The following is a 13,658-nucleotide window of genomic DNA, read 5'->3' as shown; positions in this document are numbered from 1 at the left end:
ACCGTCCCTTGACTGCCCCCCAGAATCTCTGCCCCATCGAACTGCTCCCTGTTCCCTGACTGTCCCCCGGGACCCTCCGCCCCTTATCCAACCCCCGTGGCCCGCTTACCATGCTGCTCAGAGCAGCATTTCCAGCCACTGTGCTGCCTAGCCGGAGCCAGACACGCTGCCACGCTGCTCAGTGGGAGCACACAACCCTGCCGCCCTGAGTGCTGCCGGCGTGGCTGCAGGGGAGGGGAACTATTTCTTTCGTTTGTCATTTTTACAATGCAAATATTTGTAATCAAAAGAAATATAAAATGAGCACTATACACTTTGTATTCTGTGTTGTAATTGAAATCAATATATTTGAAAATGTAGAAAAACATCCAAAAATATTTTTTAAAATTTCAATTGGTATTCTGTTGTTTAACAGCATGACTAAAACTGTGATTTATGCGATTAATGTTTTTAATTACAATTTTTTTAAAATTTAATTTCATGAGTTAACTGCAAGTAACCACCATTATTCATTATATAACATTGAATAACTGATTATATAACCAAAAATTATTTGGCTCATATTAGTGATTAAGAAGATTACCTGGTTTTCCAGAATGGGAATGTTTATTTAAGAACATCCATCTCTATTAGTAACAGCATCATTTAAAGAAATTTAGCATAAATAGAAGATTACTGGGGTTTAGTAGAAATTATGTACCTCAGCAAACCATGAGACTTCGTTTCTCTCCACCCCCTCCACCCCCAGTGCAGGGGTTCCCAAACTTGGTTCGTGACTTGTTCAGGGTATGCCCCTGGCGGGCTGTGAGACAATTTGTTTATCTGAGCGGCCGTACCTGCAGACACTCAGGTAAACAAAGCATCTCGCAGCCCGCCGGGGGCTTACCCTGAACAAGCTGCGAACAAAGTTTGGGAACCCCTACCCCAGTACAAACTAAAATTCATAAGGTGCATGGCATTTTTTTTTTTAATATATTCACCATCTTACCCATTCAGGTGCCTTTCACTACATTCAGTAAGTTACTAACCAAAAGGTTGGTTGAGCAAGTAGGTTTGAAGCTGTCATAGGTAGATTATTGAAATATAAATGAGGAGGATGAGCTCTTATCTTACTGTTACTGTCTAAGTAACTGTACTTGTGTAATTTCTGACCTGGAGTCAGTTACCATTTGGTCCGAGACTCAAGATGTTCCTTCAGTGTCTAAATACATTTTTTCCAAATATTGTACGTATTATAACACTGAGTTTTGTATTCTATACGTCAGCCTGAGGTTTTTGTCTTTTTTATGATGATGATGATTTTTTATTATTTATTATTTTGGGAGGGTAGAGGAGGGGCATGGTAGGGGAAGTGGGCAGAGTGTTTTGAAAATGCTTCCCCAGAGATCCTAAGTGGAAGCCATCAGAGTCATTTTGAACTTCATTCTCGCTTCTTTTATAGGGCCCCTCGGTTTAAAGGGTTTCAACAGCAGGATAGCCAAGAGCTTCTCCACTATTTGTTGGATGCAATGAGAATAGAAGAAACAAAGGTAAAATCTTTGTATATTTTCAGTGAACTATCTTGAATTGACTGTAGGTCAGATGTCACCTTTTCGCACACTTTGTTTTCTCTGTTTAAAATCTACATATGAAATGACTACTAAGGCTTGTTTCTACTATTTTTCAAAAAAGCAACTTGATTACTACATTTTCATTTTGATAGTTTAAATTTGTTGATCTGGATACAGATTTCAGTTGATTTGTTGAAGGGGATATCATAAATGGTGGTTATAATTTTACAGTGACTTTTTGGAAGCACCATTTTAGGAGACTGATTCATCTATAGTTTTTTTAAAAATATACTTTTTAAGTGGTAGGGTAAAAGTCATGTCCCTAGCTCATTTGGTAAAATCTACTTCAGGATAAAACTTCATATACTGCCCCACATCCAGGGAGCAATTAGTTTATGTTATAAAACTTCACTGAAACAAATTTGATCGGAAAAAAACAAAAGCAAAAATATTATCCAAGTTTCTAATGTCTTTTTAGCAGTGTTCTAAGTGAAGAAAAATGGCTTGTTTTTATAAATGAAAGTATACTTCCCATTACTTAACAAATCTAGATCCAGTACTAAAATAAATAAATAAATAAAAATACACACACACACACACCCCTCTACCCTGAGGCCTTGTCTACACCACAAAGTTGCAGCGCTGGTGAGGGGGTTACAGCGCTGCAACTTAGGAGGTGTACACACCTGCAGGGCATTACCAGCGCTGCAACTCCCTGTTTGCAGCGCTGGCCGTACACCCGGTCGAACCTCGGGTGTAGAGGATCCAGCGCTGGATCACCAGCACTGGTCATCAGGTGTAGACACTCACCAGCGTTTTTGTTGACCTCCGTGGAATAAGCAGGTATCCCAGCATACCTGAGGAAGCCTCTCTGGTAATCAAGCAAACTCCACTGCCCTGTGCTCACCTGACCCCTCCTTTAAATGGCCCAGGAAATTTAAAAATCCCCTTCCTGTTTGCTCAGCCAGGTGTGGAGTGCAATTAAACTATCAATCACTCAGCAACCATGCCTCCACGCACCAAACGAGCCCCAGCATGGACCAATGCAGAGCTGCAGGACCTCATTAGTGTGTGGGGAGAAGAGGCTGTGCAAACACAGCTGCGCTCCAGAAGGAGAAATTATGATACGTATGGTCAGATATCGCAGTCCTTAATGAGAAGGGGCCATGAACGGGACGCCTTGCAGTGCAGAGTAAAAATTAAGGAGCTGAGGAGTGCGTACTGCAAAGCCCATGAGGGAAATCACCGCTCAGGAGCTGCCCCCACAACCTGCAGGTTTTACAAGGAGCTGGATGCCATACTTGGGTGTGACCCCACCGCGAATCCTAGGAGCACGATGGAGAGTTCAGAGCAGGGAGAAGTGGGGGATGGTGTAGAGGACGGAGACAGTGAGGCTACTGGCGTGGAGGGAGACACCCCGGAGTCCCAGGACACATGCAGCCAGGATCTCTTCTCCAGCCCGGAGGAGGCTAGCCAGTCGCAGCAGCTGGAAGCTGACGGTGAGGAGGAAGCTGAGGATCGTGCTCGTGGTAAGTAGATTTCAGTGTTTTGGGAGAGGAGGATTTTGGTTATGGCTGCCTGCATGCATGCCTAAACGTCAAATAGCCCATTGATTTGATCTATCCTTCCCCGCGGTTTGCTCTGGTGTCCCCCGAACCCTCTCTCCAAGCAGGTATCCTTCCCTGCGGTTTGCTCTGGTGTTCCCCACCCCCCCTCCAAGCAGGCATCCAGCCCCGCGGTGTGCTGCCGTGTTCCCCACCCCCCCTCCAAGCAGGCATCCAGCCCCGCGGTGTGCTGCCGTGTTCTCAACCCCCCCTCCAAGCAGGTATTCTTCCCCGCTGTTTGCTCTGGTGTCCCCCGAACACCCTCTCCAAGCAGGTATCCTTCCCCGTGGTTTGCTCTGGTTTCCCCCCCCCCCCAAGCAGGCATCCAGCCCCGCGGTGTGCTGCCGTGTTCCCCAGCCACCCTCCAGGCAGGCATCCAGCCCCGCGGTTTGCTCTGGTGTCCCCCGAACCGCCCTCCAAGCAGGTATCCTTCCCCGCGGTGTGCTCCGGTGTTCCCCGAACCCCCTCTCCAAGCAGGTGTCCTTCCCCGCGGTTTGCTCTGGTGTTCCCCACCCCACCCCCAAGCAGGCATCCAGCCCCGTGGTGTGCTGCCGTGTTCCCCAGCCACCCTCCCAGCACGGAGGCAGCCACGCGGTGTGCAGGCATCCAGCACCGCGTTTCCACCCCCTCTCAGTATCAGGACGGGTTGAAAGCAGATCAAAAAAAACCCCAACCCCCCAAGCACCTAGCTCACCACCTTCCTGTTCACTACTGTCCCTTCTTCAGGACACCAGCTACCCCCTGTACCCACTGCTGATAAACCCCAGCGACCCAGTGGTCAATTCCCACTCCCAAGGGGTAATTTTTGCTAAAAACACTCACCCCATTGCTCGCCATGACTTAGCTTGCTTGCCCTCTCTGTGTTATGTGAGGTATGTGAGAAGGATGCTACCTAAAGTCTCAAAAGTCCTTCAAAATTTGATAATAAACAATGATGCCTCTGTGTATTACATGTTTCTATCTCTCTGTTTTCTAGGGACCTTGACTACTGCAGCTGTATCACCGCCCTCACGTAGGTTGCAGAACTTGAGACGCAATCCTAGGAAATCAAAAGAGGAATTGATCAAGTCTGTTCTGAGCCACTACAACAGGGAAAGTAGGAAGACAGAGGAATGGAGAAGCAGTGTACAGGAGTGGAGAAAGACTGTACATGAATGGAGGCAAACAGAAAGCAGGAGAAAGGAATTATCTGCCAAAAAAACAACAAAGCAGATGATAAGCCTCCTGTCTCGCCAAACTGAGTCTTTCGAGTCTCTTGTAGCCATGCAGACAAATATGTACCGTGCTAACCCACAGCCCTCCCAAAGCCCTCTTCCTTGTCACCCTGTATATTCACAAAACAACTTTCTCCAGCAGCCAGTTCCTTATTATCCCCAGCTGCCCCCAACACCTATAAGATCACCTACTAGCCCTGATAACTATAATTCTTACCCTGTTCACTCCACCCCCATCATTCTGCAGCATAGTAATGCTGAAGTGCAACAGACAGTGAATATTGATCAAAATAGGACATAGTAAAACCTGTAAATGTACTGTCAACCACCCCTACCCCCTTGCATGTTTTGTACTGTATGTTGAATAAAGTTTTTTTTTTTTTCTATTTCTTTCACTACGTTTTATTGCTGCTGGAAGTGGTAAATAATACACAATGAGGTAGAGCAAAGGACATCAAATGCATCAAACATTACTGCTGGCTCTCAGCATCAAATTGCTCCCTTAAAGCATCCCTAATCCTTGAAGCCCTTTCCTGGGCCTCCCTATTAGCCCTGCTCTCTGGCTGAGCAAACTCATTCTCCAGGCGTCTAACCTCGGAGGTCCATTCCTCACTGAATCTTTCACCCTTCCCTTCACAAATATTATGGAGGGTGCAGCACGCGGATATAACAGCGGTGATGCTGCTTTCCATCAAATCTAGCTTCCCATAAAGACACCTCCAGCGAGCTTTCAAACGGCCAAAAGCACACTCCACAGTCATTCGGCACCAGCTCAGCCTGTAGTTGAACCGGTCCTTGCTCCTGTCAAGCTTCCCTGTATATGGTTTCATGAGCCATGGCATTAAGGGGTAAGCGGGGTCTCCAAGGATCACAGTGGGCATTTCCACGTCCCCTACTGTGATCTTGCGGTCTGGGAAAAAAATCCCGGCCCTCAGCCTCCTGAACAGGGCACTGTTCTAAAATATGCGTGCATCGTGCACCTTTCCAGGCCATCCAGAGTAAATGTCAGTGAAACGCCCATGGTGATCCACAAGCGCTTGCAGAACCACGGAGAAATACCCCTTGCGATTAACATACTCTGATGCCAGGTGGGGTGGTGACAGAATAGGAATACGAGTCCCATCTGTTGCCCCTCCACAGTTAGGGAACCCCATTTCCGCAAAGCCATCTACAATGTCCTGCACGTTCCCAAGACACACGGTTCTTCTTAGCAGGGTGCGATTAATGGCCCTGCAAACTTGCATCAGCACCATTCCAACGGTAGACTTCCCCACTCCAAACTGGTTCGCCACCGATCTGAAGCAGTCTGGAGTTGCCAGCTTCCAGATTGCAATAGCCACCCATTTCTCCACAGGCAGGGCAGCTCTAAATCTCGTGTCCCTGCGCCGCAGGGTAGGGGCGAGCTCAGCACACAGTGCCATGAAAGTGGCTTTTCTCATCCGAAAGTTCTGCAGCCACTGCTCGTCATCCCAGGATTGCAGGACGATTTGATCCCACCACTGAGTGCTGGTTTCCTGAGCCCAAACGCGCTGGTCCAGGGAGCTGAGCACGTCTGTTACTGCCACAAGCAATGTACTGTCTTCATAGTGAGGCAATTCAATATCATCGTCTGACTCACTGTCACTCTCACTATCACTCACTTTTTGCAGGTGAAGGAATAGCTCCACTGCCAAGCGCAATGTGCTGGCAACATTCATCAATAAGGTCATCAGTTGCTGAGGATCCATTTTTAAAAAAATTCGCAGAAAAAGCGCTGTACAGTCACAATGCTGCCACACTGCTCCGCATGTGTAACAAAGCACCGCTGGGCGTTGGAACAGGAACAGGAAGCGGAAAGACACTCACACTTCCTTCCCCTTCCCACAAGCCACAGCGCCGATATGGGACGAGGTGCTCTGTGGGATAGCCGCCCACAATGCACCACTCCCAACAGCACTGCAGCGTGGCCACATCTAACATCACTTGCAGCGCTGGTTGCTGTAAGTGTGGCCACTCTGCAGCGCTGGCCCTATACAGCTGTACTAACACAGTTGTAACAACCAGCGCTGCAAAATTGCAGAAGTAGACATACCCTGATATAACATGAATTCGGTTATAACGTGGTAAAGCTGTGCTCAGGGGGGCTGCGTATTCTGGCGGATCAAAGCAAGTTCGATATAACACATTTTCACCTATAACGCAGTAAGATTTTTTGGCTCCCGAGGACAGCGTTATATCGGGGTAGAGGGTGTGTGTGTGTGTGTGTGTGTGTGTGTGTGTGTGTGTGTATACACATATATATACACATGAAGAAAGCTTTTTATATAAAAAAGATATCTATACAGATTTAGTATTTACTTTCTTCATTTCTTCCCCTTACTTCCCTGTTTCCAGAAGTGCAGTCTTGAACCATAATACATCTGATCTGATTTGTTTGACATCTCAGGTTCATCAGTGTTTTGCCTCTTTCTGACTCAGAGGAAAAGGTCTTTCTTCAGGTGTAATAGAAAATAACCTTTTCCCAAAGGAGGCACTTTACTATAGTAGTGATCATTCAATATAGCCCTTCTTCCATCCCGAGCAAAGTTTACTTATCTAGTATCTGTAATGTACCTATACTGAAATATCATGGACATGAGATCTGAAGCCACTCCTGTACCCGGGTCTCTGGCACAATAGAGCCATTGAGCCATTGCCACATAACAACTCTGTGGTGCAGTATTTTTATGTATTTTGGACTTCATGGAACTATTTTTTTTGACAAATGGCACATCTGGTCATCAGTCAGTCCATATTTTCATTGACTGAATAAAGTCTATAGACATTACTATTATAGCTTATAATGTACAAGAAGATTATGCAGGGACAGTATGCTATAAATAAGTTGCACAAGTGATTAGCATGAATTGTGGAAATGCATTGCTAATGTGCAACTCAAACCCAGTTTAATATCAACATGCTCCTTGTTGCAAACCTGAAAACTTAGTTCATGTAAACAATAGGCTGCATCATAAAATAGTGAACTACGGAGAAGCTTTTCTCAGTCCTGACATTGTAATGTCATAATATAACCCACTGAGCAAAACTATAAGGACAGCTGTTTTTTATTTCTTTAAGGGGGAAAAAAAGAGTTTTCAGAATGTTGTTGTGATGGCATTACTGTGCCGTTCCTATTGACTTTAATGGAATAGAGAGGTTTAAATCCTATTTGATGTACAAACTATAAGAATATAGGTTTGACAGTAAAAGCAAGGGAATGCTTACTTAAACTAATATTCTGACACTTCCCCCGTAATGAACAGACTAACAAAAATGACAGCATAAACTCCAGTGCCATCAGGGAACGTGGCAGCATCATTAGGTCTTTGTGTATTTTTTATTTGTCCTATTAATGGTGGCTGCTGTTATCACCATTATAGAACATGTTGAGAAATATTTTCTTTATACATTAGGTTGTACAGTATTTCTGCCATCTCTGTCATTGGGAAAGTGAAGGTTGGTCCCACCTTTTACAGCAATTAAACCCCTGTTTTGCCATAGTGGTGCATTACTATTAATGGTGACTTTATCACCTCAGGCTGTGCAGTAAGGGACATTACTAGTAAAAGCTCTTTTTTTTTTTTTTTTTTCCTCCCTCTTTCTTTTTTGGGTCTGTAAATGGTCTGACAAACTGAGAATGTCAGATCTGTGGATCTATTCAATCTTGTGAGCAATGACAGTTGTGCCAGTCAGATACAAGCAGTAGCAGCATTGTCTGTCATGGGAACTGCACAGCTGTTAATCGTGCTATTGTTATGGAGTGTCACTACCATGTGTTTTTTGATTGAAGAAAGCCTACAGCAATATGTCTGCCACCAGAATCCTTTAGAAATGATTATAGCCACTAACCTTCCTTTTTCATGCTGCTTTTAAATGTTTGCTTTTGAGTGTAAAGTTTCAGTAACAGCCCTGATAAAATAGCAGCTAACCACTTCAGTGTACCTGTGATAGACCCTCTGTTTAGCTGAGCAGTCTAATTGCTTCTCTTACAAATTCTGATTAATTTTTTCAATGAAAGCTATTTGGTCTTTTAAAATATATATACTATATTCACATAGGTGAGTGCAATCTCAAAATGCGTTTATAGTGCTACATAAATTACCTTTTCACTATGCTTTTAATTTGTTTTTATATCATATAAAACATTTCTTTGACAGCAGCTTGAGGTTTTGTCTCCAATTTCTGGGCTTTCTGAAACAATACTGCATCATTTGGAATACTGTTTTTATTTATTTCTGCATCCTTCTGAAAATACATTAATCTGTAAAAGTGGACCTTTAAAATAAGTCTGTCAATACCACAATCCAAATTACACACTGTCTGCTGTTTCCAGCAATGTGTGCTGGAGATTGTTTCACACCAGGGTTTGAAGTAGCTGAACCCTGCTGCTAATTGATTAATGTCTGCTGCCATTGTTAGTAGCACCCTGACCATTCAAAGACTGTGTCTTTCTTTGACCTAAATAAATGGTTCAACGCACTAATCCCAACAAAAGGGGTTGCTTATGGCCCTAAACCCATTTATGGTATTCAACTTGGTGAATTACGTATTGATTAGACCTTTTAGTATATTGTTGGCTTTAAGATGAACAAAGCGGAGCTTGGGGCATCCGAACTTAATTCACAAGCCAGGTCACATACTCATAAGGTAGAAGTATGACTAGTCTGTGAGTAGATAGATGAACTGAAAATCGAACCTCGAAAGCTATCCTTCATCATAGCATTTCCCAGGACATAATGGTTTGAGTGGAACATAACATGACATGATAACTTATAACCATCTCTAATTTTAATATATTTTTATACTTTAGAACTATGTTGTTAAAGTGATGATTATTTGTTAGTAGGTCTGCTATGGACTACATACAAAACTTTTGTAGCATCACAGCTTGTTTCTGGAATGGTACTGTACTTTGTTCTGTTTGTGACTTCCATGTGCAATTTAACAAATATAGTAATACTGTAGAATTTAGCTACTTTTCACTACTGAAATGGAAACCCATTACACATTACTGAAGACTGTGAATAAGTACAGTACTTTTAAAAAGAGAGGAAAATAAAAGCAGACATTTACTCTGGTCCTGTATTTGAGAGTATTGTTTAGTTTAATTATTTATGCTATTCCACAGCATACTGGGGAAAAGTTAGTTATATATTCTGTAGAAATATTGAAGCCTTAATAATATGAGACCTCGCTATGGTAACTGCTGTTAATTTTTTGTTGAGAAGTGGGCAAAGCTTGTTGTTTTTATGTGCAAGCTGTAGGTACGGGTAATATCATTCTGTTGGATGCTATTTAGGTGCAGTTAGCCTCCTCCAAAAATATATTTTCAGAGTTCTACATTCTCTTCTGTACGTTCAGATAATCCTTATATAGGTTAATGAGAGTTTTCTGTACACACACTGATGTGTGACTAGATTGGTTATTATAATTGTTTTTAAAAGGTTGTATTGACTAGCAAATAAAATTTAAACCTAGTATTCTCTAAATGGAGTAATTGAAGCATGGTTAAAGATATTTAGCAAATTTTACACATTTTATATTCCAGTCAATCACCACACTACAGAGTAATTTATCCATTATCACATTATTTTCTTTCCTAGCAATGTTCACTTCATAATCTGCAATTTCTTGATAAATTCACTACCTATCTGAAATTTGCCCTTTTTTGTGAGGGGAAAAATGCTTGATGTAGTTAAAGCTAGAGTTATATAAACTTGTGTAGTTTTCTGGAAATAACCAATAATTGTTGTTTCTAACAGTCTGCCAGTGTTTTTAGAGTGCCTGTCACTCACTGAAAATACTTATTAAATATTTGTGTTTATAATTATAGCGTATACAAGCTGGTATCTTAAAAGCATTCAACAATCCAACAACTAAAACTGCAGATGAGGAAACTAAAAGAAAAGTTAAAGGTATGTTATTCTTTAATGCAATATTGTCTTGTTATTTATAGTGATTTATTTTTAAGTTCTTCTTAGCAAATAAATCACTATTTAAAAAAAAATAAATGTACAAGTTTTAAAATATAATTTTCAGAATTGACTGCCCTAAAGTATTGTAGATGGTTGTATAAGGCTTTTATTACATGTTATTCTGGTGCCATCTAGTGCACATGTAAAGTATCGAAGTGTTATGTACTAAGCCTTTATTCTAGATACTGGAAACAGATTTCTTTTGTTAATCACTGTCATATAGGCATGTAAAACTAGTTTTACTTTTACTTAGATATTCTGCTGCATCTTCAGATCTTTCATTATGAGTGATGCAATTGTTGTGACCTTAAAGAGACCACATTAATAACAACACAAAAATGAGATAATTTATTATTTGAATCAGGGCAGTATTTTCTAAACCTCAGCCTTTTATTTACATAATACTTTAACTTTCTGTGTACAGCAAGCAATTAGCTTCATTAAAATTCCAATGGTATTGTAATTGTTCTGAAAAATTAAGTTAATCCTTGCCAAATCTGTTGTAATTTGATCGTGGTAATGTATTACAAATCTATTGAACAGGTTTTGGTTTTGAGTTGTAGAGTTTTTTAGAAGCTATTTGTCCTTTAGAAAATCAACCAGCGGGTCTCCTGCCTAAATGCCTGCTACAGTGCAATAGAATATTATATCAATAGGACTTATGGCTTGCACTGTGTATTAAAATGAAAAACCTTTCTTAAAAGGAGATGCAGCATTATTCTGTTACTGAAGGAGGAGGGGGAGGGAGAAACTGAATTCTATATTACTAAGTATTGACAAATATTAAAGTAAATGATATATTTTATTGAATTAATTTCTTTAGTGGTAGGAAATATTTTGAACATATTCCTACATTGTACTACCTGTGTTCAGAATAAACCATAGAAAGAATTACGTTGTACTTATACAGTAGCATTGGATCTGTTTTTTCACATTAAAAAAGGTAATGTTTTTTCAGCATATGGAAGAGAGGGTGTGAAGATGAACTTCATAGATAGGATCTTTGTTGGTGAATTGACTAGCACTGTCATGTGTGAGGAATGTGAAAATGTAGGTATTTTGGAATTCAGCTCGATGTGGAATAGAAATGTATTGTCAATTTTATACTATTTATTTGTAAAAAGATTTTATTGAAGGCTGATTATTAAAAAGGACTATTTTGTCCTTAAAATATTAATATTAATATTTGTCCTTTCCACTCATACAAAGGAGTCATGTGATTCGGAAAAGATTTAAATGCTTTGTGTCTAGTTAATCTTGGGATGGAGGTTCCAAATTCTACAATAGTTTGGGAACTACTGATCATGTATTGAAGGCGGCATTTTCAAGATTTTTGAAAACTGAGCCCCTCTTCAGGAGAATGAAACCAGTCCACCTCCCTGCCCCCTGCAACTCTGTCATGTATTGTTAAAGTCCTACCCATCTTAATGTATCCATTTTTCTTTCCCCCATGGGTAGTTCTTTGGGACATGGACCACACTTGGGAAATTTTGGTTTGATTAATGGGAGTGGGAAAAATATATGTAATCAGATTATGGAATTGATATTGATCTAAATGGTCTCTTCTTTAAATACTTTCAATAGTTAACTTGATGTTTTTATTAAACAATATATAACTTTAATAACTTAGTATTGATCAACATTTTATCAAAAATAAGTAATTTCCATAATGGTTAGAATTTCCTTTAGAGTCAAAAGCATGAAAATTTTATTATTCTGATAAATTTTCATGAATGATTGAATGTTGCATTTATATTTGGTTTACAATATTATATTTCATATTATAGACATATAATAAACCCTTTCAGTCTGAATAATTAATCACAGTTCTTCAGTGCCTGGTAATCTTCCCCTTGTGTAAAGTGCAGAATATAATTTTAATATGTCACTGGTATCAATGAAGAACTTCATCTGCATACAATTTAGGAAGGTTAGAAGTTATATATTCCATATTACTGTTGCTTAGTCTGCACAGGAATCAGGAATTTGCTGGCTACAACCACATTAAAACAAGGTTCCAGCTCAGTTTACTTTATCAGCGTTGGTAGGGACTTTGTTTTGTATAGCACTGGTTCTTGAAAAATCCCTCTCCACAGAAGCCTTGCTGAAATCCTGCTGACCCCAAAAAATAAACACATAAACAAACATCACTTAAATTTATACATGGAGTGCTAGGACAGTTCTAATCCTGATTGATTATTTTTCTAGCATCCAATGATATGTTGGGTGCATCACAAAACAAGTAAAAATGTTTTCCTGGCTAAATTTAACATAACACCCACAAGTGAGGGTCATAAACATACAAGGGGAAAGGAATGACAAGGATGACAGTAATAGAACATGGTTAGTCACTGGGTTGTATATACATCTTGGTATTTTTTGTTTGTTTACCTTCCACTAACTTCTCATAAGCAAGGTGGCAAAAAAATTTTTAGAAGGGATTTGAATGTGGTGAGAAAGGGAGCTTAGTATAAACAGGTTTTGGCAGGATATTTCAGGTGTAAGGTCAGCATGGAAGAGGGCACGAAGAGAAAATGTGAGAGAAAATGTAGATAAAGGTGGGTGACGTAATATCTTTTATTGGATCAACTTCTGTTGGTGAGAGAGACAAGCTTTTGAACTACACAGAGCCTGAATAAGAGCTCTGTGTAGCTTGAAGGCTTGTCTCTCTCACCAACAGAAGTTGGTCCAGTAAAAGATATTACCTAAACTACCTTGTCTCTCTAATATCCTGGGACTGATACAGCTACAACTACACTGCATATGTAGATAAAGTCCAACTCTATCAATTCTACCATACTTTTTTATTATGGTTTTCAGAAAGCAAAACATAATTTTCGAATAAATGAGGGTATTTTTAAACACCCTATAAACTTTTTTCCATAGATTGGCTTTAATTTAACTATTAGTACCACTCTAAGTGTTGATGTTTGACCCAAGAAATTCATATAATAGCTTTTTAGCTTTAGTAAATGAACCAGTTACATGATTTAACTCATTTTGGGGTACATCACTTCAGATATGACTAGGCAAAATCCTGTCATTTTGCCCACTTGTTGAGTAAATGACAATTATATCAATAATTGCATTAATGAACAATGCAAAAGCTCAAACATTTCTGCATAGGGTCAAAAGATTCCAAGTTTCCCTTCAGAGAGTTTACTCTGCAGTTTTCCATTGGGTTTGCACCTTCTGCCTGCAGAAGAAATTGGTAATCCAACCACAAACACCACATGTCCTCCAACATCTGCATAGATCTGAGATCCACCAGCTATCACGTGATTCCTGTGGCTCACT

At 40.5% G+C, this 13,658-nt stretch overlaps 1 protein-coding gene across 8 annotated transcripts in view; it reads left to right on the top strand.

The window, feature by feature from the left end:
• The window catches only part of USP45 (ubiquitin specific peptidase 45), a 93,577-nt gene that overhangs the window by 58,616 nt on the left and 21,303 nt on the right, over positions 1-13,658 (top strand). For 4 of the 8 annotated variants that reach the window (XM_030555997.1, XM_030555999.1, XM_030555996.1 and 1 more), the window contains exons 9-11: positions 1,442-1,529; positions 10,220-10,301; positions 11,320-11,411. In XM_030555997.1, the coding sequence (XP_030411857.1) occupies positions 1,442-1,529; positions 10,220-10,301; positions 11,320-11,411 (262 nt within the window). Of the gene's footprint in view, positions 1-1,441; positions 1,530-2,514; positions 2,549-10,219; positions 10,302-11,319; positions 11,412-13,658 lie in introns of those variants that run through there. The other 4 variants (XM_030556000.1, XM_030556002.1, XM_030556003.1 and 1 more) reach the window with 3 other exon arrangements.

The sequence above is a fragment of the Gopherus evgoodei genome, chromosome 3, assembly GCF_007399415.2.
Source record: "Gopherus evgoodei ecotype Sinaloan lineage chromosome 3, rGopEvg1_v1.p, whole genome shotgun sequence".
Taxonomy (NCBI): domain Eukaryota; kingdom Metazoa; phylum Chordata; order Testudines; family Testudinidae; genus Gopherus; species Gopherus evgoodei.
Note: the sequence above shows the minus strand (reverse complement) of the source record. Positions and strands in the feature narration are given on the sequence as shown.